General features: G+C 40.5%; 1 protein-coding gene across 1 annotated transcript; it reads right to left on the reverse strand.

Annotated features, from left to right (window-relative positions):
- Nucleotides 1-645: 645 nt before the first annotated feature.
- On the reverse strand, nt 646-21,328 carry utp11 (UTP11 small subunit processome component). Its single transcript, XM_041213273.1, has 8 exons — nt 21,177-21,328; nt 15,676-15,737; nt 15,146-15,248; nt 13,729-13,842; nt 7,937-8,030; nt 4,351-4,481; nt 3,752-3,862; nt 646-2,360 (listed from the first exon to the last, which is right to left on the reverse strand). The coding sequence occupies exons 1-8, from the start codon at nt 21,237-21,239 to the stop codon at nt 2,277-2,279; spliced, it is 762 nt and encodes a 253-aa protein (XP_041069207.1). The 5' UTR covers nt 21,240-21,328; the 3' UTR covers nt 646-2,276.
- Nucleotides 21,329-22,297: the final 969 nt, after the last annotated feature.

Consider the following 22,297-nt stretch of genomic DNA (forward strand, 5'->3'; position numbering starts at 1 on the left):
TTGTGATTCTGCAAATATCTTTCTTCTATTAATACGTTTTGCACAACTATTAGAATGATACATTCCACCATTCCCTGGGTTGACCAGGCATAAAATAATGGGGCAGATCAGAATCCAGAGATTAGAGATGAATAGCCTGTTGGCATTCAGTGTAATGCCTGTGTCTCAGCACGTTTTCAGGTAAAAATTGTAAAAAGAAATCGCTGTAATTTTCGCATTCTGTTTTTAGGATATTAGTCTGGAATGAACTGCTGTTTTTATCTTTCAATATAATTCATCTATTTTTGAAATAGCAAACCCATTACCACCTGCTTACCTGTGTAGTCTGCTTACAATGATAATCAATTCATATACTACATCCTGGTAAAACCATCACATTTATCAAAATGATTACACAAAAGAGCTGCTAAATGATGAATTACTGAAGTGTGGGTGGTCCCTCATTGGCTGTTCTACTTGTGTACATAACAGCTCTAAACTCCTGTCTGGTATTCACAGATAATGAGTCCCTAACTATCCATTAACCTGTTTATTCTAAGCTTACTGCAACTGCAGGTCAGTAAGGACAAAAGGGCTTTACGTCTTTAACTATGGACTTTAAAATACTCCAATCCAAAATTTCCATGAAGACCATAAACAGCAGCATTTAAGGAATTAAAACGACATTTTATTTTGCTCAGTTGGAGAAGAAATCACAAGTGATGACTTTTGCACCACACTCTACAATGGATCATGTCAGAATAGGAACGACCCATGGATTACTTAGCATTGTTAGGTAGAAAATAATGTTGACGAGCTTATATTTTATATTTATAAATAAAAGATGAACAAGTTATGCAAAATTAAATCTGGTTTAATGAGGTTTGCTTAATTCTGCAACATCGTCGCGGCAGTCACACATCAGTTAGCTGCAGTTCCGCCCCATACAGCTTATATGCAACTGCCGCCAGCACCACACCAATCATCTCTGCAATCAGTGTTTTTAATTAGGTTAATTAATTTGTATCAAGCCTCCTGGGGATGAGGTTCAGTGATGCTGACGAGGCAGACAAAACAGATCTTCCTTCGGTTCTAATGAAGACTCTAGCTGCTCCACAATGACGGTGAATAATAAATCAGTGTTTCTCAGGTAAGGGACAGTGGGGTTACTGCTTGGGTAATCAAATCCATTTAGAATGTTGGGTGGGACGACAAGGCTTGCCTGAAAGCTGGCAAAAATTCCAACGCTGCTTCCAGAGATTCAGCCTGGTACAGTTAAATGAGAGAAGACACTTTGCAGTAAAACAAGAACATTATATTGCACACTGATGTGTGAGAAAACCTGAGATGATAGCTGCGCTTTTCACATGTTGGCACCAGAACTTACACTATACAAAGTGGCGGGACAGTAAATGCCCAATATGAATCAGGAATTTGCAGTCAATTTTCTTTTGCCCGGATGTTTGGAATTACAGGTTTCAAATGTCACTTTTGTCACTGAACTTTAGGGCACCAGAGGAGCAGTGTTTTCTTTTGCCATTTTTTGCCCCTCTTCAAAAAGTGTTGATGTGGTGCATCTGGTTGCAGTGAGTGTAGGTAGGCAATCCTACCACAAGACAGGAGAAGGAACCACCAGCCAAGCCTAATTCTGTCATCACTAGACACTCCCTAATATCAATCAGAAATAGCTGCTTTCTTCCTCTTTCCCCCTAATATAGGAGACTGAGGCCATTTATAGCCACCTTCGATCTGGATGAAATTAGGCAAGTCAGCACAAAGCAGCCCTTTTTTATTATGGTTCTTTACTAGGTTATGGAGTTACACTGTAATAAACTTTTAATTGTGCCGGTGAATGGACACACACAACGTATAGCCATACAACGTATAGCCATACAACGTATAGCCATACAACGTATAGCCATGTGCTTTACTTCGCCCTAAACAGTATCTTCAGAAAACCCGTTAATAATTTTTTTTAAAAGGATGAGTTTCTGTCAGTTAACGTCAGAATTTTTCTTGAAAGTATGAGATTGATACCATACTTCTAAATTGTATCTGAACTCAATGCGAATGTTGGGGGCTTTACTTTCTGGTGACCGATTAACAGCAGTCAACAGAAAGCATGTCACCCAAAATAAATGTTTCTTTCCCATTCATTTAATGTTACAGTGACAACAGCAAGCCAATAAATCTTAAATGTCACAAAAAGACAGAGGCTTGAAACCCAATCTTCCTAGAAAATCTTCATGAAAAGGGTAGCTCATTATGCAATATTCTAACTGTCCATTGAAGACATGTCAGCGTTTTCTCTGAGATTGGAATTTATAAATGGCCGGAGAGTTCACAGTTTCTTTCTTTACTTTCACCTTCTGGGTCTTGTCCTGTGAAAAGACCATTTAGGTAAAAATGATGAAAGACATTTGCATCAACACATACAAAGCATGGAACACAGTAAATTCAGTAAGTGAATTCATTTGAATTTGGAATTGTATAAGTTTGATTTTTATTATTTATACAATTTCACAAAGCACATATAAGCTGCATTTGTGGCTTTTAAAAAGGAATACCTCAGATTTATTTTTCTCTGCCTAAAGGCTATATTAAAATACTACAGAAATTTTACACAAATGAATTAACCAGTGCCCTCAAAGAAAACTGAAGGCTCTAAAATGTCATTGTTACTAAACACAGGCAATTCATCTGCTTAAACACATGTACAATCACACTTACAATGCCATTCACTCACAATCACTTTTATTTATGTATACAAATAGTATTTATTTTAAATAAAAGCTAGATGTAATCTGCTTAGAAATGTGTTCCAGATTCCAGTATGGGCTGATTTCCTACACTGATGGTGCAAGTTACATTTTCCCAATAGATTATTTTGGAACCCTAAAATAAATTCTACAACAGAACCCCCTTTTCCTCCTTTCAGCTTTTTTGCAGTCATTAAGCTGATGTCAGCAAACGAAACATTTTCCACTTTGGCAAACAACATAAGGACTCTCAGATAAAGATAGATGCAAAATAAGCTCCCAATAAGATGTCTTAAACGTAACTCCAGAAAAGCATTCGGGGGTGTCCAACCTGCAATCCCCAAGCACTGGAAATTGGGTCCTGAAAGCACAGGCAACTCATCTAAATCTGTGCTTTTATTATTCACTGGGTTGCCCTGTCTGAATTTTGTGGGTCTGAAAATTTGGAAAGGGTTATTTTTCAGTGTTCTGGTCTCATTGATATTAAATCACCAAGATCTACTTATATCAGTGACCTGAGATGTATGTAAATTAATGGAAACATGGGCTGAATTTTAAGCAAGGCCATCATGATGCATCTATATAGCCAAGGCAAAAGTTTGGGCATCCCAGCCCTACCACACATGACCAGCCTTCCTTATGGTCTTTCAAGCAGAAGGTAATTTATGTTAAATTGTAGACTTAACCCATAATTGGGCTCAGGTGCCCAGACATTAAATGTATTCGATCACATTGTTTTTTGTCCAGTGCTTGCTCTCATTTCGCTCTTTCTACTGCAGCTATTCCAGGAAAGGAAGTGTTAGGTTTAGTTTAAGAAGGGCCTTACCTGTCCAAAAATTTTAAGGGTGACTACAACTTATGAGAGCTGTCATGGAACTCACGTTTGTATAATTGGCCTCAAATTGGACATTTAACATTTTATCTGAATAATGACTGTTTCATGTGAATGTTGTGTACAGATCTATAAAATCCACAACACAAATTCTATAAAATTATGAGCTCTATATACTTGCCATAAGGTCTTTTCGGGTCTGTATTTTCTGGGCCACGATGAACATTTTCTTCTCTCTCTCAATGTGCTGCTTCAGCAAGGCGTATTGTTGCTTCCTCTGTCGAGCAAGTTTCTGAAAGGGCAAATTACACATTATTGCGAGGAAAAACGGGATAATCATTGTAAAGGTGAATAACCGGAAAAGGGCAGAAAAGAAAAGAAAGTTCTAGGCTGATCAGGATAAGTTAATTGCTGGTTTTCCTTGCATTTTTACAAAAAAAAATTGTTGCAGTTAATACAGTATTATAGCAATCATTTTGTCTTTAAAGAATATGCTTTAATCTATCCGGAGATTACAAGAATGAATTAACACCAACAATTGCTGCAATGCTGCATTTTTGAACACACACAGTGGCCTTGTCAAACATGGCCATGCTGTTTCTCACAGCTAGAACAATGACCCTGTGCAAATTAACAGTCACAAGTTTCAAATGACTGTCAGATTGTCTAAATGCCAAGATAATGCCCAATCAGCTTTCTGAAATGCCAACATCATTTTAGTGTGCTCGAGTGATTGCTCTTATATTAAGTACTTTTTAATCTGAATATGATTTCTATTACCTTGAGAGCCCGGGGGTGTGTGACTCCTTTAATTTTTTCCTTCTGTAAGGTTTCGATCGTTGGTCGGTTATATACTCGGTCTACTAGTTCTGGTGCAGTATTGAGGCGCTTCGCCAAGTCAAATTCCTCCACTGTGCACAAAGTTAAAAGTGTTTTTTCAAATATTATAATGAAGCTATCAAACATTAATCAGGACAGAACATTAACAAAGCATGCCACTCCATCAATACACCTTGCAAACAACAGTAATCATACAATTATATAAAGCTCTGTCAGGGATAATGTGGTGCCAGACAGACCAAAGAGGGCCCCAGGAATGATAATCAGTGCTGAATTCATTACCTCAACTAGCTCAGTAGTGTGGGATGCTGCAGTTGGCCTTGTTTTGGGGGGGAATGAAAGGGGGCACTGAAAAAGTTGGTTAAAGAGGGGTATTATGTCAGAAGAAAAAGGGTAGTCAAGGGTAATGTGGGCCTTTAAAAAAGGTAGCAGACTTATTGAATAATTACTTTGCATCTGTCTTCACAGTAGAGGAAGATGATAAAAAAGCTGAGGTTCCAGGGATTAATGATGAATCAAGGACTGGAACTCACTAGCAAGAAAACTTGAGGAAAAAAAATTACACTAAAGACTGGCAAATCTCCAGGACTTGATGGCTTCCACTTCAGGAGAGGTATTTAATAGAGGTGACAGGGTCACATCCACTGACTAGAGAGCTGGCGAAAGCCCCATGTCACCTCATTTAGGAAAGGCCCACTGAATTAAGTGCCACTCAGGCCAACTGGACAGCGGTGGGCCTTCCCTGGGATGGCAGCAAAAGCAGGGAGCGGCTCTCAACAGGCACCACTTTCCGATGCTGGGTCCCACGGTCAGGCACTGAGTGTCTTTGAGCTGTTGCGCTCCCTAGGGGCAGGATGAGTGAGGCCCTTAAGCAGACTTTAATTTCCCACTTCAGGGCTTCAATTGGCCAATCACAGGTCTTCCCACCACAGAGTTAATTGGGGTGGAGGTGGGAAAGCAGCAGAATTGGGGTGGAGATGGGAAAGCAGCAGGGCCCTCACATACCACCCCTCCCATCTGATTAAGTGCCCCCTCTGCCACCAAACTCACCTCGGGGGAGGACATTAAATTCTGCACCCCTCAGGGTTTTTAAAGATATAGGAGAGGAAACTGCAGGCACTTTAGCCATAAATCTTCCAAAGCTCTCTTAATTCAGGAATTGTCCCTACACATTAGAAAACTGTAAACATAATTCTGTTACTTAAAAGGCGAGATACCAAAAACCAGGAAATTATGGATTTGCTAGTTTAGCATCTACTGTGGGAGGAGTTACTGGAATTTATACTGAAGGATAAATGACTTCGAGAAATTTTAGTCGACTGAAAAGCCAACAAGAACTTCTAAAGGGTAGACTATGTCTGATGAATCTTATCGAATTTTTTGAGAAAGTAACAAGTGTAGTAGAGGAGAAAGCCTATGGTGTAGATTATCTAACTTTCCAAAAGACAATTGATAAGATGGTCCACTAAGATTATCGACCAGGTTAGGAGATTGGTTGGACTATAAGACAGAAAATATGGATAATGGATATGTGCTCAATTTAGAAGGAAATGGCAAGTGGTGTCCCACAAGAATGTGTTGGGGCCTTAATTATATTTGTTATCTATGCCATATATAATAGACAGCCATATATCCAAGTTTGCCAATGATACAAAGATGAGGATATTGTAAATAGTGTATGCTGGAGCACAAAATTACAAAGAGACATTGATAAATTATGTGACTGGACAAAACTGTGGCATAGGTTGTTAGAGGTCACACATTTTGGACCAAAATTGAAAAAAAATAATCTTTTTTTAAATGGTGTGAAGCTGAGAATAGTGGCAGCCCAAAGATATTTAGGTGTCCATATATACCATCAAGAAAATGGCATAGCCAGGTACAAAATTAATCCAAAAGGCTAGTGGAGCATCAGCCATTATAACTAAAGGGCTAGAATATAAAGGGAAGGAAGTTTTGCCACAGCTACACAAAGCCCTGGTTTGACCACACTTGAAACAATAGAAAAGCATGAACCAATATCCTCAGGAAAAGGGAACAGAAAACAGAAGAATTTAGGGAGGGGGTGGAAATGTGTTCCTGCTGAGCAATGTTATAATTTCAGAAAACAGGGTACACAAATATAGAGGGGCAACTAGAACACACAGATCATTCTTTCAGGGGCACGAAGGTAGTGATAACTTTGTTTTTATGTGCCAGCTTTTAGCTGAAGTTACTGATAGTTGATAAATTATGTTGGTCCGTTGAAGGTTTAGTAGCAGAACTGGAGTGCTTTGCCATTTCCATAGAAGTGTGTGAGGAACTCAAAATTAGCACATAATTAAATGCTGGGTAATAAATTGTATATGTTGCCATGTGTTTTATGTTGTATTTAACAGATACTGCAATCACCTGTGATAGCAACTAAAGTAACTCCTGAAGCCTGGAAAAATAAGTTAAAATACAATATTCCTTCCTTCTACCAATATTTTCAAATATTGACCTTCCAGAGACAAGTGACAACACAACTGGACAATGGAGCATTTATCTATTTTATATTTTGTCGTCGTGACTCTTCCAGGGCAGATACAGTAAGGGGCAGAAACAGAGAAAAGTTCCTCATACTGTTCCAACAAATAATCCTCTACTTCATCTTCAGACCAACACTCCTTATTAACTGTGTTATGCCTGGTTTCCATAACTACCAGTCACCTCCTTCCTGATGTTGTCAGCTAGGGCTTGCAAATTAGCCACTCACAGCTGAACTGATCTACTGTGCTCAAGGACCAATTCTTTGAGCGATGAAAGGCATTTTCAGCTTTCAAAGTAAAATCTCCTTTCATATAAAGCCTTATTATTTTTAGCATTCCAAAGCAGAATTCGGATACTTGTACAGAATACTTCTCAATCCACTATTTTTCTGCAATTTAACGTTTTTGGTCTTTTTTAAATGCAGAAATACTGTAGTCCCAACAGGAATGTTCTCAACATGACTCAGCAAGGTTATCCAGCAAGTACCTGGGCCAATCATTGCAGGGAGATCTGGGTTCAGTCTCTGGGCTGCGCTGACTCAAGTGATCTCAGGTGGCCTCAGTGCCACAGGGTTAAAGAATGGAAAAGAAAGCAGCCAAGGTTTATACTTTATCAGTCCTGAGCACATCCTGTTGGGATTGCACACACATGTGGCCATGAAGTGAAGTTATCCTTGGGATTGATCATGATGAGCCCGCCCCATAAAGAAAAATGCTCATTTGTGCAACATATCACACAGCAATCAGCATACATGGAACCAAACCTGGAAATGGAACCTTGCCCTTCGGGGCAGGGGGTAAATGGTGAGAACTTTTTTTTTTACAAAGGAAATAGTTGAAGTTAAATCAAATGTATGACCATGTATCTCAGAATATGGAAATGATCCAAAGAAATGCACCTGTACAATTAAATAGTCTGCCCTTCTATAACAAGTTAAATCTTCATTAACAAATTCTGTAAGAACCAAGCTGAAAATTCATACACAGGTCACAGGTTATGTAACTTGATACAGCACCTTCCTTTTTGGATTCGCAGAAGAAGACGTGCTTATTGGGAGGTTTTCCGTCAGCTTCTAAGAGATGGAGTTCAGACTTGAGTCGCTCAATTTTCTGCAAATATAGCAGAAATTCGCATTGTCAAATCGGTGCACATGAGATTTCACAGCAGGCTCAATATTCCCGCTATTTACTTTTCCAGAACAAATGCTATTATTAAATATGTGAAAATGCATGTGATGCCATGAAAGTTATTAATGTGCAGATGTCTTTTACCTGCCTCAAACTGTAAAACCCAATTACCAAAAATCCTGGGGTCCATTTTGGGTTAATTACTGTCGGTGAGACACATTTGCATTTTGGCCAGAGTTTGAAATTTTCTGAGCTACAGGCCAGAGGAAGTCAGCATGAAATGATTGCCTTTTGTTCTCTTAGTATACTTTTGACACTTCGAAGTGTGATGCCTTTAGTGTTGCGGACCTGTGCTAGAAAGCAAAATGCATTCATATAGCACCATGTATATAGAAAATGTCCCAAATCAGGTGTTTTTTTTAATTAAAAGGAGAAGAAACCAAACCATCATGGAAGAGTTAGGATAAGTGCCTAAAAGATTAGTCACAAAGATGGGTTTTGAGATGTTTAAAGGGAAACAGTGAAGTGAAAAGGTGATGTGGTTTATGTAATGAATTCCAGAGAGTAAGGCTAAGACAAAGTGAAATCGCTACTGCTGATGTTTTTTTTTATTCATTCACAGGATGTGGGCTTCGCTGGTTGGGCTAACATTTATTGCCCATCCCTAGTTGCCCTTGAGAAAGTGGTGGTGAACTGCCTTCTTGAACCGCTGCAGTTCATGTGGTGTCGGTACACCCACAGTGCTGTTAGCGAGGAAGTTCCAGGATTTTGACCCAGCGACAGTGAAAGAACAGTGATATATTTCCAAGTCAGGACGCTAAGTGACTTGGAGGGAAAATCGTCGCACTATTGCTAGCCTCTGACCTGTTCTTGCAGCCACAGTCCAGTTCAGTTTCTGGCCAGTGGGAACCCCCCCAGGATGTTGGTAGCGGTGGATTCAGTGATGGTAATGCCATTGAACATCAAGGGGCAATGGCTGGATTCTCTCCTGTTGGAGATGGTCATTGTCTGATACTCGTGTGGCAAGAATGTTACTTGCCACTTGTCAGCCCAAGCCTGGATGTTGTCCAGGTGTTGCTACATTTGGACATGGACTGCTTCAGTATCTGAGGAGTTGCGAATACTGCTGAACATTGCACACTCATCAGCAGACATCCCCACTTCTGACCACTGATGGGGCAAAGGGAACACTGTATTAAAGCCCAGAACAGGAGGATGACAAGTGCAGGAGGGAATACAAAGCTGGAGATTATTATAGATTTAGGGTAACATTAGACTATGAATGTATTTGAAGATAAGGAAAGAGAATTTTAAATGTAATGTATTGAGGAATAGGGTTCAAATGTAGGTCATTTGGGGTGGCGTGATGACCAAAGAAAATAAGAAAGAGTAGGCCATTCAGGCTCAAACTGTTCTGTCATTCAATAAAATCTGATTATGGTCTTACTTCCATTTTCTTATCTGCCTGCCATAACCCTCGACTTCCTCATCAATCAAAAATCTGTCTTACTAACCTTGAGTATATTCAATGACCTAACATCCACTGTGCACTGGGGATGAGAATAAACACTAAAGACCCACTTTGAGAAGAGATTCCTCCTCATCTCGAAGGAGAGCTCATAGAGTGTGTTAGAGATCATTTTTTGGAGCAATATGTTCTGGAACCAACCAGGGAGCAGACTATTCTGGATTTGGTTTTGTGTAATGAGATGGGATTAATTATTGATGTAATAGTAAAGGATCCTCGAGGGAAGAGTGATCATAGCACGCTAGCATTTCAAGTTCAGTTTGAGAGCGAGAAACTTGAGTCCCACAATAGTGTTCTGGAGTTAAGCAAAGGTAACTACATAGGCATGAGGGCAGATTTGGCCCTAGTGGCAGCAAGACTACAAGGTAGGACAGTTGATAAACAGTGGCAGATATTTAAGGAGCTATTCAATTCCTCCCAAGTAAAATACATTCCAAAGAGGAAGAAAGCTGGTAAGAGGGGGAAAAAGCATCCATGGCTAAGCAAGGAAGTTAAAGATAACATAAAAGGCAAAAACTAAGGCATACCAAATTGCAAAGGTCAGTGGCAGGCTGGAAGATTGGGAAACTTTTAAAGATCAACAAAGGGTTATTAAAAAAATAATTAAAAGAGCAAAGGTAAATTATGAAAGAAAACTAATGCAAAATGTAAAAATTGATAGCAAAAGCTTCCATGAGTATATAAAAGAGAGTAGCTAAAGTGAATGCTGGTCCCTTGGAGGATGAGACTGGGGAGTTAATAGTGGGGAACGCAGAAATGGCAGAGATGCTTAATCAATATTTTGTCTATTTTCACGGTGGAGGACACTAGTACCACCTCAATAGTAACAGGTAGTGCAGAAGGTATAGAGAAGGAGGAACTTAGAACAATCACCATCACTAAAGAAAAAGTACTGAGCAAATTATTGAGATTAAAGGGTGACAAGTCCCCAGGACCTGATGGCCTACATCCCAGGGTCTTAAAGGGAGTAGCAGCAGAGATAGTGGATGCATTGGCTATAATATTCCAAAATTCCCTGGATTCTGGAAAGGTTCCATTGGATTGAAAAACTGCTAATATAATGCCCTTATTCAAAAGGGGCGGCAGAAAGTAGGAAATTATAGACCAGTTAGTTAAACATCTGACACTGGGAAATTGTTGGAATCCATTATTAAGGAAGTAATAATGGGGCATTTGGAAAGTCAAAATGCAATCCATCAGAATCAGCATGATTTTATGAAGAGTAAATCATGTTTGACTAACTTGCTAGAGTTCTTTGAAGATGTGACAAAGAAAGTGGATAACGGGGATCCTGCAAATGTAGTATATCTGGACTTCCAGAAGGCCTTTGATAAGATGCCACACAAAAGATTAATACACAAGCTAAGATCACACTGAGTTATCTATTAGATTGGGTAGAGGATTGGCTAACCAACAGAAAGCAGAGAGTCAGGATAAATGGGTCTTTTTCTGGATGGCAAGCTGTAACTTGTGGGGTGCCACAGGGTTCGGTCCTTGGGTCCCAACTATTTACAATCTATATTAATGACTTGGATTCAGGGATATAAGGGACTATAGCTAAATTTGCAGATGACGCCAAGATAGGTGGGAAAGTAAGTTGCAATGAAGAAATAAGAAATTTACAAATGGATATGGCCAGGTTAGGTGAATGGGCCAAAATTTGGCAGATGGAGTTTAACATGGATAAGTGCGAGGCTATCCATTTTGGTCAGAAGAATAAAAAGGTGACTTATTATTTAAATGGAGAAAAACTTCAGAATGCAGAAGGATCTGGGTGTCCTCGTGCATGAATCACTGAAAGCTAGTGTGCAGATACAGCAGGTAATAAGGAAGGCAAATCAAATTTTGGCATTTATTGCTGAAGGAATAGAGTACAAAAATAGGGAAGTGCTGTTGCAACTGTACAAGGCATTGGTGAAGCCGTACCTGGAGTACTGTGCACAGTTTTGGTCCCCTTACTTGAGGAAGGATGTAGTTGCGTTGGAGGCATTTCAGAGGAGGTTGACTAGATTGATTTCAGAGATACGGGGTTTGTCTTATGAGGAAAGATTGAGCAGTTTAGGTTTATACTCGTTATGATTCAGAAGGATGAGAGGAGGTCTAATTGGAGGTGTATAAGATGCTAAAGGGGATAGACAAAGTAGTCTTGGAGCAGATGTTTCCCCTTGTGGGGCATTCTAGAACGAGAGGCCATAGTTTTAGGGTAAGGGATGGTAGATTTAAATCAGAGATGAGGAGAAATTACTTTTCTCAAAGGGTCGTGATTCTGGGACGCTGAATAAATTTGAGGAGATAGACAGGTTATAATTAGTAATGGGTTGAAACATTATGGGGAGAGGGCAGGAAATTAGAGTTGAGGCCGAAATGAGATCAGCCATGATCATATTGAGTGGCGGGGCAGGCTCGAGGGGCTGAATTGCCTATTCCTGCTCCTAGTTCTTATGTTCTAATTATGGACCAGATTTTCATTATCGAGGCAAGTTTCCCGACTCGGTAGACCCGCCTCAGTTTAGAAGACCCCATCACACAGTTTTTGCTCTGGGGATATGGATACTGGATGGATTCTGGCCCACTGACCCTGGATGCAGATCGCAGAAAGTCAAGGTGGGAGAGCACTGAGATAAGCTTGTTAGGAGGCCAATCTCTGTTCTCCGAATGCCAATTCATGCTCCCCACCCACCTCCCAAGGACCCTCACACCCTCCATGCCAATCCACCCAGTATCTATCATGGGCAGGCCTCAGGAGCCATGTGGAGATTAAATAAAATAAAACTTATAAAAATCTAAGAAAGCACTCAATCTACACACTTGTTAAAAAGAAAACCCATCATGAAGCCCTTTCAAATCTTTTAAATTTCAAGTGGTTATCTTTTATAAAAACATCTATTCATACCCAACAAAAACAGCTAAAGATTTATACTTTAAATTGTCAAACCATGAACTCAGAATCTCCCGCTGAGATAACAGCAGGTTTTGAAACTCAGCCAGCCAATCGTGACGAATGAAATAATAATAGCCTTTAGGGAAATATCAGCAAAGACTGCACAAACAAATGTTACACCAGCTGGCCTGTCAATCAAAGCAATCCAGCAGTTTTCACTGACAACGTCAGCCAGTTTTTTTTCTACAGCTTAAAGAGAGGGAGATTTAAAAAACTTCAGATCATAACAGTTATACAGAACTTATTCATCCTTCAAGAGCGTTTACGTCTGCTCTATTAATTCTTGACTCCCACACAGTGGATTAAGGCCCTTATAACAGACAAGATGTTGTCTGTCTAAACTCAATTCAGAGTTCAAATGGCCCCACGGAGTTCGAGTTTCCCTCTTATGTAAATAATGCCTCGCCCCTTACTTTCCAGCAACAATGGTACTGTTGGAAATAGGGGTGGGGCTTCTGCATACACATCCAGTCTGTCATTTTTAAAGGTCCGTGGGTGAAAATCCAGTCCCAAAGACTTGGTATGAAGAGAGAGAAATACAAGAGAATCCAAACCCCTCAGAATGGGAACCTATAACAATAACCAGTTGTCCTCAATATTTCTAATATGAAGTTTGTTTGCTTGCTTCTTCTGTAATACACTATCTATCTCTCCTTGCAAACAGCCCTGCTGCAGATTTAATAAACCTTTCTTCTCTCTAATTTACCACAGCAATGTAATGTTGACCTGAAAATAAACAAATTATAAAGCAGCAGCTATGGGTGTGTATACAAGTTTTAAAGAGTGTCTAGACTTATACATTTTTCTTCTGTAATGCCAAAGTGCCCCTCAGCATAGTGAAAAATTTGAATATCAATAGAAAATGTGTTAGTGACACCAAGTGGTCACTGTCACTACTACAATTAAAGAAAGATTCCCTGAAAACGGTGTAGAACTGGGGAGGAAGCAGTTAGTTAGTTAATCAGAGAAATGTTTCTGCCAAGGTTACAAAAAGATTGTCTTAAAATTTATAGCTTTTTCTTTTCTTCAAATCAATGAGGTGAAAGCGTAGCACATTCTATAACTGGGAATATCATAAAAGTTGTGTTGAACAATGCTGCAAAGAAATCAATTTTTAATGATACATCGCCAACAGTGTATTTCATTAAACTGAAGAGGGGTATTCTTAGAAAACTAGCAGCAAGGGGTCAAAACAATAACAATGAAGTCACCTTTGACTCTGCAACCCGCATCATTTCTACATATTTAATATCTTGTGTTCTCATGATCTTCTCCTGCTCCTCTGTTACTTCCTCTCTAGGCTGCTTGATGATGTGAACTCCATCCTAAACAGAAAACATAGGAGAATATTTCTTTGTGCAGTTTTAGAAATAGAGAATAGTCATTATTTCTTCAGGCCAAGAGAAAAACATCTATACGAGTGTGAGCAAACTTAACTCACCAATTTGAATGTGGGTACAGCGAGGACTTAAAAGGCAAAAAGATTTTATAATAATGCATTCTAGTGAAATAAAATCACATAGCTAGAAACAGAGATTAAACATAAATTGTTTTCACTTAAAGGTGGAAGCTATTTCTCCATTTGCAAACTACATTCTTTTATGAAGGCTACAATGTCTGAGTGAAAGAGACTGATAGATCACAACTAGTGTTTGCTAATCAAATGTTTACTCATAAGAGAGAATAGGTCCTAGCACAAACAAGGAGCATTCGCTCCATAATACATGATGAGAACTGTATAATGTACAGTTCTAGCAGTGGACTGGCCTGCAATAACGTAACAATGCAATAACTATGACATGGCAGCAGTGTGAATGATTGCATCAGTATCTAGGATGTCAAGCAGTTTTCACTTGGGCACATAATATAAATTTGCTTTGGTGATGTACAGCATAAACTGCTCCAGATATTCCAGGGCAAAAAAAGAGGAAATATTAACTTGTATATGAACACCATCTTCCTCAAACTGCCCTCTGTTAACACTTACATATACAAAGAAAAGGGGTTGAAAGAAGCCATTTAATCTTTGTTCATTTATACCAAGGGACGTCATTTCTTTCTAAACAAAGATTATGGAATCAGCATGCCACATATAAACAATTAATTTAATGTGGGTAATAATGATTGGCTAGAAACACAATCTGAAGATGGCATTAAACATATTCAGTCTGGTTAAGTGTGTAGATAGAAGGGGATGCCATGAATGTTCATTTTGTTTGGAAGGAATGAGATGCTGCTTGTTTTAGAAAGAATGCCAAGTATAGCTTGCACAATTTGTTGCCTTCACTTTGAAGAATCTCAGTGAACTGTTTAACTGGGGTAGAGTTCTACCATGCGTCATTAGTAGTGCAAGATGACTTTGTGAACCATGTGTGGTCGATGGTTCAAAAACTTTTAATATATATGTTATTAAGAAACATTACTTTGAAACTTATTACAGGCCAATGTTTCTTTCCAAAGACTTGGTACCAATCAGATCGTCTAAACAAATGTCAGGCTAGAACTGAAAACACCTTTGGAATTCTCTTGGGTAATACATTTAATCTCAGGGGATCTAGTCCACAGTAATTTATAAAGCTATACCTTGCCAGGTCACCAGCAGGAAATAAACCTAGAAAAAAATCTTACCTGGAGTTTAGTGCTGGTCATTCGAAAGTAGAATTCATCTGGATTTTTGTCTAATGCCTTCTGGCGTAATGCCTTTAGAGTGTTTACTTTGCGATGGTAATCCCTGAAATGTGAAAGTCAGCAGGTTTACTTTTGGTATTACAAAAATAACTAAACCTACAGCCTGACACCAAGCTAGCTTAAATATGGCAAATTTGGGGACATTTTAAACAGTGGCTATATTAATCTGAGTCAATATTCTGTTGGTAAGTTAACAGTTCAAAATTGAGATGTATAGAATAGAAATAAAATAATGCTTCCTCATCTCTTTCAAAAACCTCAAACAGGATGCATTTTAAAAACATTAATGATACCCGCTTCGAGCTACTCAAGATCCTAGAAAATTGCATCAGGTAGAGTCCATAGGCAAATACTTCTAAATGTTCAAATCTGAAATCCTGTAAATCTAGATCCAGAGTATTGTACACAAGTACAATTAGGATGTGCCACTTTTATTCAAGCCTTAGGCTTCTGGTTTACGAAGCACTCACTGTGCACGGAGCTTGTAATCTTTCTTCTTCTCCAACAGACCCAGACGTCTTCGAAATACAGGCTGTGCACAATTGGTAAAAAGAATAATGTCACTGAAAGACACCACTGTTAGAATTCTGTTTAATAAAATTTTGAAAGACAATTTATTTTTAAATGCAAATATCCCATAGCACTGATCATATTAATTAGGAGGATCCATTGTTCTATATAAGGGTTTTCGTGTTATATCGTTTAATGCACTAGGTAATAGTCTGCCATTAAGATGGAGCTGTGTATCCTTAAATCCAAAGTCTAACAGTTAAGAAAGAATAGACTCAGGTCAGAATTTAATGAGCCAAATATCCAGATTGCTCATGAATTTCAGGACAGTGACAAATTTCTTTTAACATCTGGAATCTGCCACATGGCAGTGGGAATTTCCTGTGTAACTGTGCCCAAACAAACATGCAACTGGGGTGTAAAGCAATTACCCAGCATAAAAGGTCAAGGAAATTCAGGTAGAAGTGTGTCACGCAAGCTATTACACCATGCATGTCAGCTCATTACGATGACTCCACCCCGGACTAAAGAGCCATCCATATGAATTTCCTGCATTTATGCTAGTTGTAATTGGGTGCAGAATTATGCCCAGAATTTTAGGCGCAGCAGAAAAAGACACGTTGCTTTATAGCAATTTTATTTTAAAAAGCAATTTAAAAATAGTTACAAGCAAAATACTTGGAGATGTTGGAGATGTGAAATGAAAGAAGAAAATGCTGAAAATACTTAGGCCAGGCAGCGCCTGTAGACAGAGAAACGGTCAACGTTTCAGGTTGACGGCCTTTAATCAGGACTACTAAAAGCTGGAGCTGGAGAAAAGCAAGCACTGAGGCAGCAAAAGTGAGGTCAGGAAAGAAAAACAAAGATCTGCAAAAAGCTGGAAGGCAGGAGAAATTAAATAACAAAAAGGGATGGTAGTGCAAAGCAAAAGGAGATGGTAATAATACATCTCCCAGTTTCTTTACTTGTAAATAGGAGGAGAGGAAAGGGGAACAATGAAATTACCAATAACTACAACAATGCAATGTGGTTGGGTGGGGTGGTGACAGCAGGGGAAAAAGTTTACAATCTGAAATTATTAAATTCTGAAAGGCTGCAAAGTGCCTAATTGGAAGATGAGGTGCTATTCCTCACTGTTACATTGAGCTTCATTGGAATACTGCAGGTGTCAAGGAGAGAGCTGAGGGTGGGAGTGGGACAGAGAATTAAAATGTCAAGGCAGCTGGATGCTCAGGGTCACACTTGCAAGATGAACAGAGTTGCTCCACAAAGCGATCACCTAATCTGCATCTCGTCTCCCCCATGTAGGGAGCATTGTGAGCATCAAATACAGTAAACTAAACAAAGAAGTACACTGCTGTTTCACCTGGAAGTAGTTCTGGGGCCTTGGGAGGTATGAGGGAAAAGAGGTGTTGCATCTCCTGCGCTTGCACAGAAAGTGCATGGGAAAGGGACAGGCTATGGGAGGTAATTGAGGCAGGGGCCAGGGTGTCGCTGAGGGAATGGTCCCTTCAGAATATGGAAAGTGGGGGAGAGATAAAGATGATGTGTTTGATAGTGGCATCACACTAAAGGTGGCAGAAATGACTGAGGATGATCTATTGAATGTGGAGCCTGAGGATAAGGGGAATCCTATCTTGGTCCTGAGAGAGAGGGTCAAGGGGTGAGAGCAGAAGTGCAGGAAATAAAAAAAACATGGTTGAGGGTCCTGCCAACCACAATGAAGGAGAATCCTGTTTAAGAAAAAGACATATTCAAAGCTTTTCTCTGCAAGATAGCATCATTACATCTAATGCAATTGGGATGGAGAAACTCGGAGAATAGAAGGAGTCCTAACAGGAAGTGGAATTGGAGGAAATGTAGTCAAGGCTCCCCTTATTAGAATTACAGTAGACATTGGTCAATAGCCTATCCCAGAGATACAGACAGTAAAGTCAAGGGGGGGAGAGAAGGGTCAGAGATGGACCACGTGAAAATGAGAGGAGGAAGGATGCAAACTGAAAACAAAATTGATTAAATATTCCAGTTCAGGGCAAGAGCAGGAAATGGAACCAATTGAGGAAAGCATCAAGCTCTCGCCGTATAAACTGGAAAAAGAGGTTAGCAAGGTGACCCAAGACAGATTGGAACAAGGGACATTCCACAAATCCCTTTAAAAAGGCAGGCATAACTAGGGTGGATAGCATCATCTTTTATTGGAGGTGAGCGGAATCAAAGGAGTTGTTGTTTAATATGAGAATAAGTTCAGCCAGGAAGAGGAGGCTGTTGGCAGATGGAGACCAATTTGATCTCAGTTCAAGGAAGAAACTCCGAGCCCTCAGACCATCATCACAGAGGATGGAAGTGTATAGGGATTGGAGGTCCACGGTGAAAAGGAGTCAGTAAGGGCCTGAAAGTGAAGTAGCAGAAGGCATAGTAAGAGTGGTGGTGTGTGGTAAAAGACTGGAAAAGGGGAGAAAAATTTATCTGAGATAGGAAGAAACCAGTTCTGCGGGGCAATGGGTCTACAGGGCAGTATTGTTTGTGGATCTTAGGAAGAAGGTAGAACTGGGGTCGAGAGATTGAGCTTGGAGGCAATGGAGGGAAGAATCTCCAAAAGAGATGAAGTCAGTGACAGTCTTGGAAAACATAGCTTGATGTTCAGTGGTGGGATCGTGGTCCAGGAACAATGAGGCATCAGTGAGTTGGTATTTAGACTATGCAAGCTAAAAGCCAATCTGTAAAGCGACAACAGCACCACCCTTGTCGGCAGGTCTGATGACAATGTTAGTGCTGCTGCAAGTTTAGAGGGAGGTAGATTAGTATGATTAAAAATCTTAAAAATAATTTCTCCTCTCTGATATTGCATTGAATTCTTTCTTTAAACTTTTTTTCATTGTAGCAGTACGAGACATCACAAAGACTGAAAAGCTTCCATGATTGCAGATTTTTAAACTGGTTGTGCCTAATGTGCATGATTGATTGTGAGGTGGTTTAAAACTTCAATTTTCAAACATTTCTGTAAATATGGCGAGAGCTTGATGCTTTCCTCAAGCCCCAGTTGTTTATGCTTTTAAAGTTGTTCATAGGATGTCAGCATCGCTAGCAAGGCCAGCATTTATTGCTCACCCCGAAATACCTGAGAGGGTGATGGTGAATCGCCCCCTTGAACCATGTGGTATACGTGGCGTAGGTACACCTAGAGTGCTGTTAGTTAGTAAGCGAGTTCCAGATTTTTGACCCAGTGATATGCTGCTCTCTGCTTCTTTAAACCAACATTGAGGCTCCATTGCACACTAATGAGATTGGCAGGAAATTTAGGGGTAAATAGGCATCCAACAAAATTGGGGCACGAGCAAGTTTAACTTGAAACATAACGTCCTGATGTCACACCCACAGGACATACCACTCAAAAGAAGGGAGCAATCAATTTATATGTTACAGCCAGCTTTCTAATCACAGATACAGTACTGTATAATACAGGTTCACAAAATTATTTCTACTTTACTCCAACTTATTTCTACTTTACTTCAATACCAAGCTTAGAAAAACAGCTCTTTTAACATTTGCATTTATCACACTGCCCTTCCTTCTAGTCTACATGTTGCTAAGCAGTTATAGAAGATTAGGGGTTATCTAACTGATGTGTTTAAAATGATTGAAGAAATTGATAGGGTAGGTGAAGAGAAACATAATTCCTCGAGTGGGGGAGGTCAATAAAATGTGGTAGAACCTTAAAACTAGAGTTAGGGTGTTCAGAGATGATGCCAGCAAGCACTTTGTCACAGAAAAGGTAATGGAAATCTGCAGCTCACTCCCCCAAAAAGCCATTGAGGCTCAGTCAATATGAAAGTTCAAAACGGAGATTGACAGATTTTTGTTGGGCAAGGATATGGAGACTTTGGGCAGATGGACTCAAAATACAGATCAGCCATGATCTAACTGAATGGAGAAGCAAGCCTGAGGAGCTGAATGGGCTATTACTGTCACAAAATTCTGTATTGTGGCTCACTTCATAAGAGCTGGGTTGAGACTTGTCAAATTAATGCCACTTAGGGCCCTTATAGTGGGCAGCAGGAAGACTTCAATTCTACTACTGAGCTGCAATTAAGATCCAATGACATCACACAGACTCTCTGGAAAGGTCGTTTCTCTACAGTCTGTCAAGTTTCACTCCATCCATTATTGTATAAAAGCAAAATAACACATCAGTTTTGTATTGTAGTCAAGAATATCATATCCCTGTTTTGGTTAGAGGCTAACACAGCATCAGCTGTCATCATATGTCTTGCTCAGAAGTTCATTCAGCCTCCAACTACATGGTACAGAAGGAAAAGTGATTTATTCTACCTCAGGTAGCGGTAAGGGTAAAACTCAACTTCAGCAGGGGTACAAAACAGGCAGTTGTGGATCAGGCTGCCCGTTCCACAACTCACCCGGTCTGTCTTTCCTTTGAAGTTAGCAGGACAGAAAATTGGGGGTGTGTCACAGTCAATCTGCTGCTGCGAGTTTTGTACTCCTGCCAAAACTGAGCCTGAGCACAGAATCCTGACAAGTGTAGTGTTGATGGAATACTGCATTATTGTAGATTCCAACCTTTGTATGAGATATGAAAGCAATTCTCCAAATCAGGTCAATGTAAAAGGTACCAAGGATTATTCAAAGATGAGAGTTTTCCTGGTCCTTATTTATCACCACTAATATCCATTGAACAGACTGGTCATTTTCTTTACTGCTGTCTGAGGCACCTTGCTGTGTACATATTGACTGAGTCCTGTCCCCCACATTTCTAAAGTACCTAATTAGCTGTGAGAAACACTTTGGGGTGCTCAGTGGTCATGAAGGACGCTATACAAATGCAAGTCCTTTCATTTCTCTCTATACAATCCTGGTCTTCGGGAGGTGTGAAAGTTATGTGGCCACTGACTATTTTTGAAGTGTTATTACTGTTGCTTTTATTTGGGCAGCAAACTGCACTCCAGGTTGTAACTGGGAGGCTGAACCATACAACAAACAGAATTAAACAGATGAATTGAGGTTATTGAAGTACATTACTGGGGTAGAGGAGGAGTTTTAGTCTATACCCTAACCAGTTTTGTCCCGTGTGAGACAAAGGCTGGATGCTTCACTCTGTCACATCAGGCCCTTCACATCTCTACAGTCACACAACACAGGTGGCCGTTCAGCCCCTCTTGTGCATGCTGGCTCTTCGAAAGCCATCCAATTAATCCGACCGCCTCTCTCTTTCCCTACTGACGTGGATAATTTTTCCCCTTTTAAAAGTAAATGTCCAATTCCCGGTTGGAAGTTGAACATTCACTAAAATGTCCACATCTGGACCCAGCAGCCAACCTGTGACAGATGCTGATTAGAATCGGAATTTCTTCACCGCAATTTATTCTCAGTCGCCATCATTCCCTTTAAAGTGAGGCCAGCCAGAGTCCCAGTCCCTCCCCCTGCCCAGCCAGGACCCCGCACTCACCTGACTCCGCTCCCGGTGGCTCCGCTGCATCGATTTCTGCGCCTTGCGAAAAGCCGCCGCCATCCTCACCCCCCCTCGTGAGCGGCTCACCAGGAGGACACGGCAACTGCTTCCGGGGTCAGGGTTCAGGGGTGATTTCCGGCCTGGCGGCTGCACCTTCACATGATAGCTCCGCGATACTGCCGCCCGCTCCATCCGGGAAATAGGGGAGGGGGCGGGGCCGCATCCGGGAACTTCAGGCGCTCTTCTCCGGGGCGGAATCCACTGTGCCGCTCTATTGCCCCTAGCGGACAGGTGTGAAGGTGCACCCCGTCCAGCTCCAACTCCCATTGGCCTGTGAATGGTTGCAGAAGTCAAGCGAGTTTTCATGAGCAGAAACAAAAATACCTGGAAAATCTCAGCAGGTCTGACAGCATCTGCGGAGAGGGATACAGTTGACGTTTTGAGTCCATATGACCCTTCATCAGAACAAAAAAAATATAGAAATGAGATTAAATATAAGCTGGTGGGGGGGTGGTGGGTGGGACATGTAGGGCTCCATAGGGGGGCCAGTGATAGGTGGAGGCCAAGAAGAGTTTTCATGAGTTGCCAACTCTGGCTGGATGTATTCCTGGAGGTTTATTCACATGAATTGCTACCTGCAATCGCCCTGATGAAACAATATTTTTTATTCCATCTCCAACATTTTTAAAGTGCATACATGAACTTAGGTCAGATACCAAAGAGTACCTAGTGCCTACCAAGCAATCAGCACCTTTCGAAGACAAAGGGAGGATGTTGAAAAAAAGACTGCTAGCCCTACTTAGATGGACTGCTGGGTAAAGGTGCTGTCTGAAATAGCACCAAGCCATGCAAACAATGAGGTTTGATTCCAGCATATGCTAAGGAAAAAATTGCATTCACAAGCAATAGGAGCATAAGTAGGCGATTTGGCCCCTCAAGCCTGCATCACCATTCAATAAGATCATGGCTTCAACCTTAATTCTATTTTCCTACCCTATCCCCTTATCAAAGCAGCCTGTTTGATTGGCAGCCCATCGACCACCTTCAACATCCACTCCTTCCACCACTGACACACAGCAGCACTAGTCTGTGACATCTACAAGATGTACTGCAGCAAC

Source organism: Carcharodon carcharias, chromosome 19 (genome assembly GCF_017639515.1).
Source record: "Carcharodon carcharias isolate sCarCar2 chromosome 19, sCarCar2.pri, whole genome shotgun sequence".
Classification (NCBI taxonomy): domain Eukaryota; kingdom Metazoa; phylum Chordata; class Chondrichthyes; order Lamniformes; family Lamnidae; genus Carcharodon; species Carcharodon carcharias.

Excerpts from the sequence above, each read along its gene's own strand:
- utp11 (XM_041213273.1), bottom strand. The coding sequence starts at position 21,239 with ATGGCGGCGGCTTTTCGCAAGGCGCAGAAATCGATGCAGCGGAGCCAC. Across the intron at positions 15,738-21,176 it reads GCCACCGGGAGCGGAGTCAG|CCTGTATTTCGAAGACGTCT; the intron begins GTGAGTGCGGGG and ends AATTGTGCACAG. Across the intron at positions 8,031-13,728 it reads TGCGGGTTGCAGAGTCAAAG|AAAATTGAGCGACTCAAGTC; the intron begins GTGACTTCATTG and ends CTATATTTGCAG.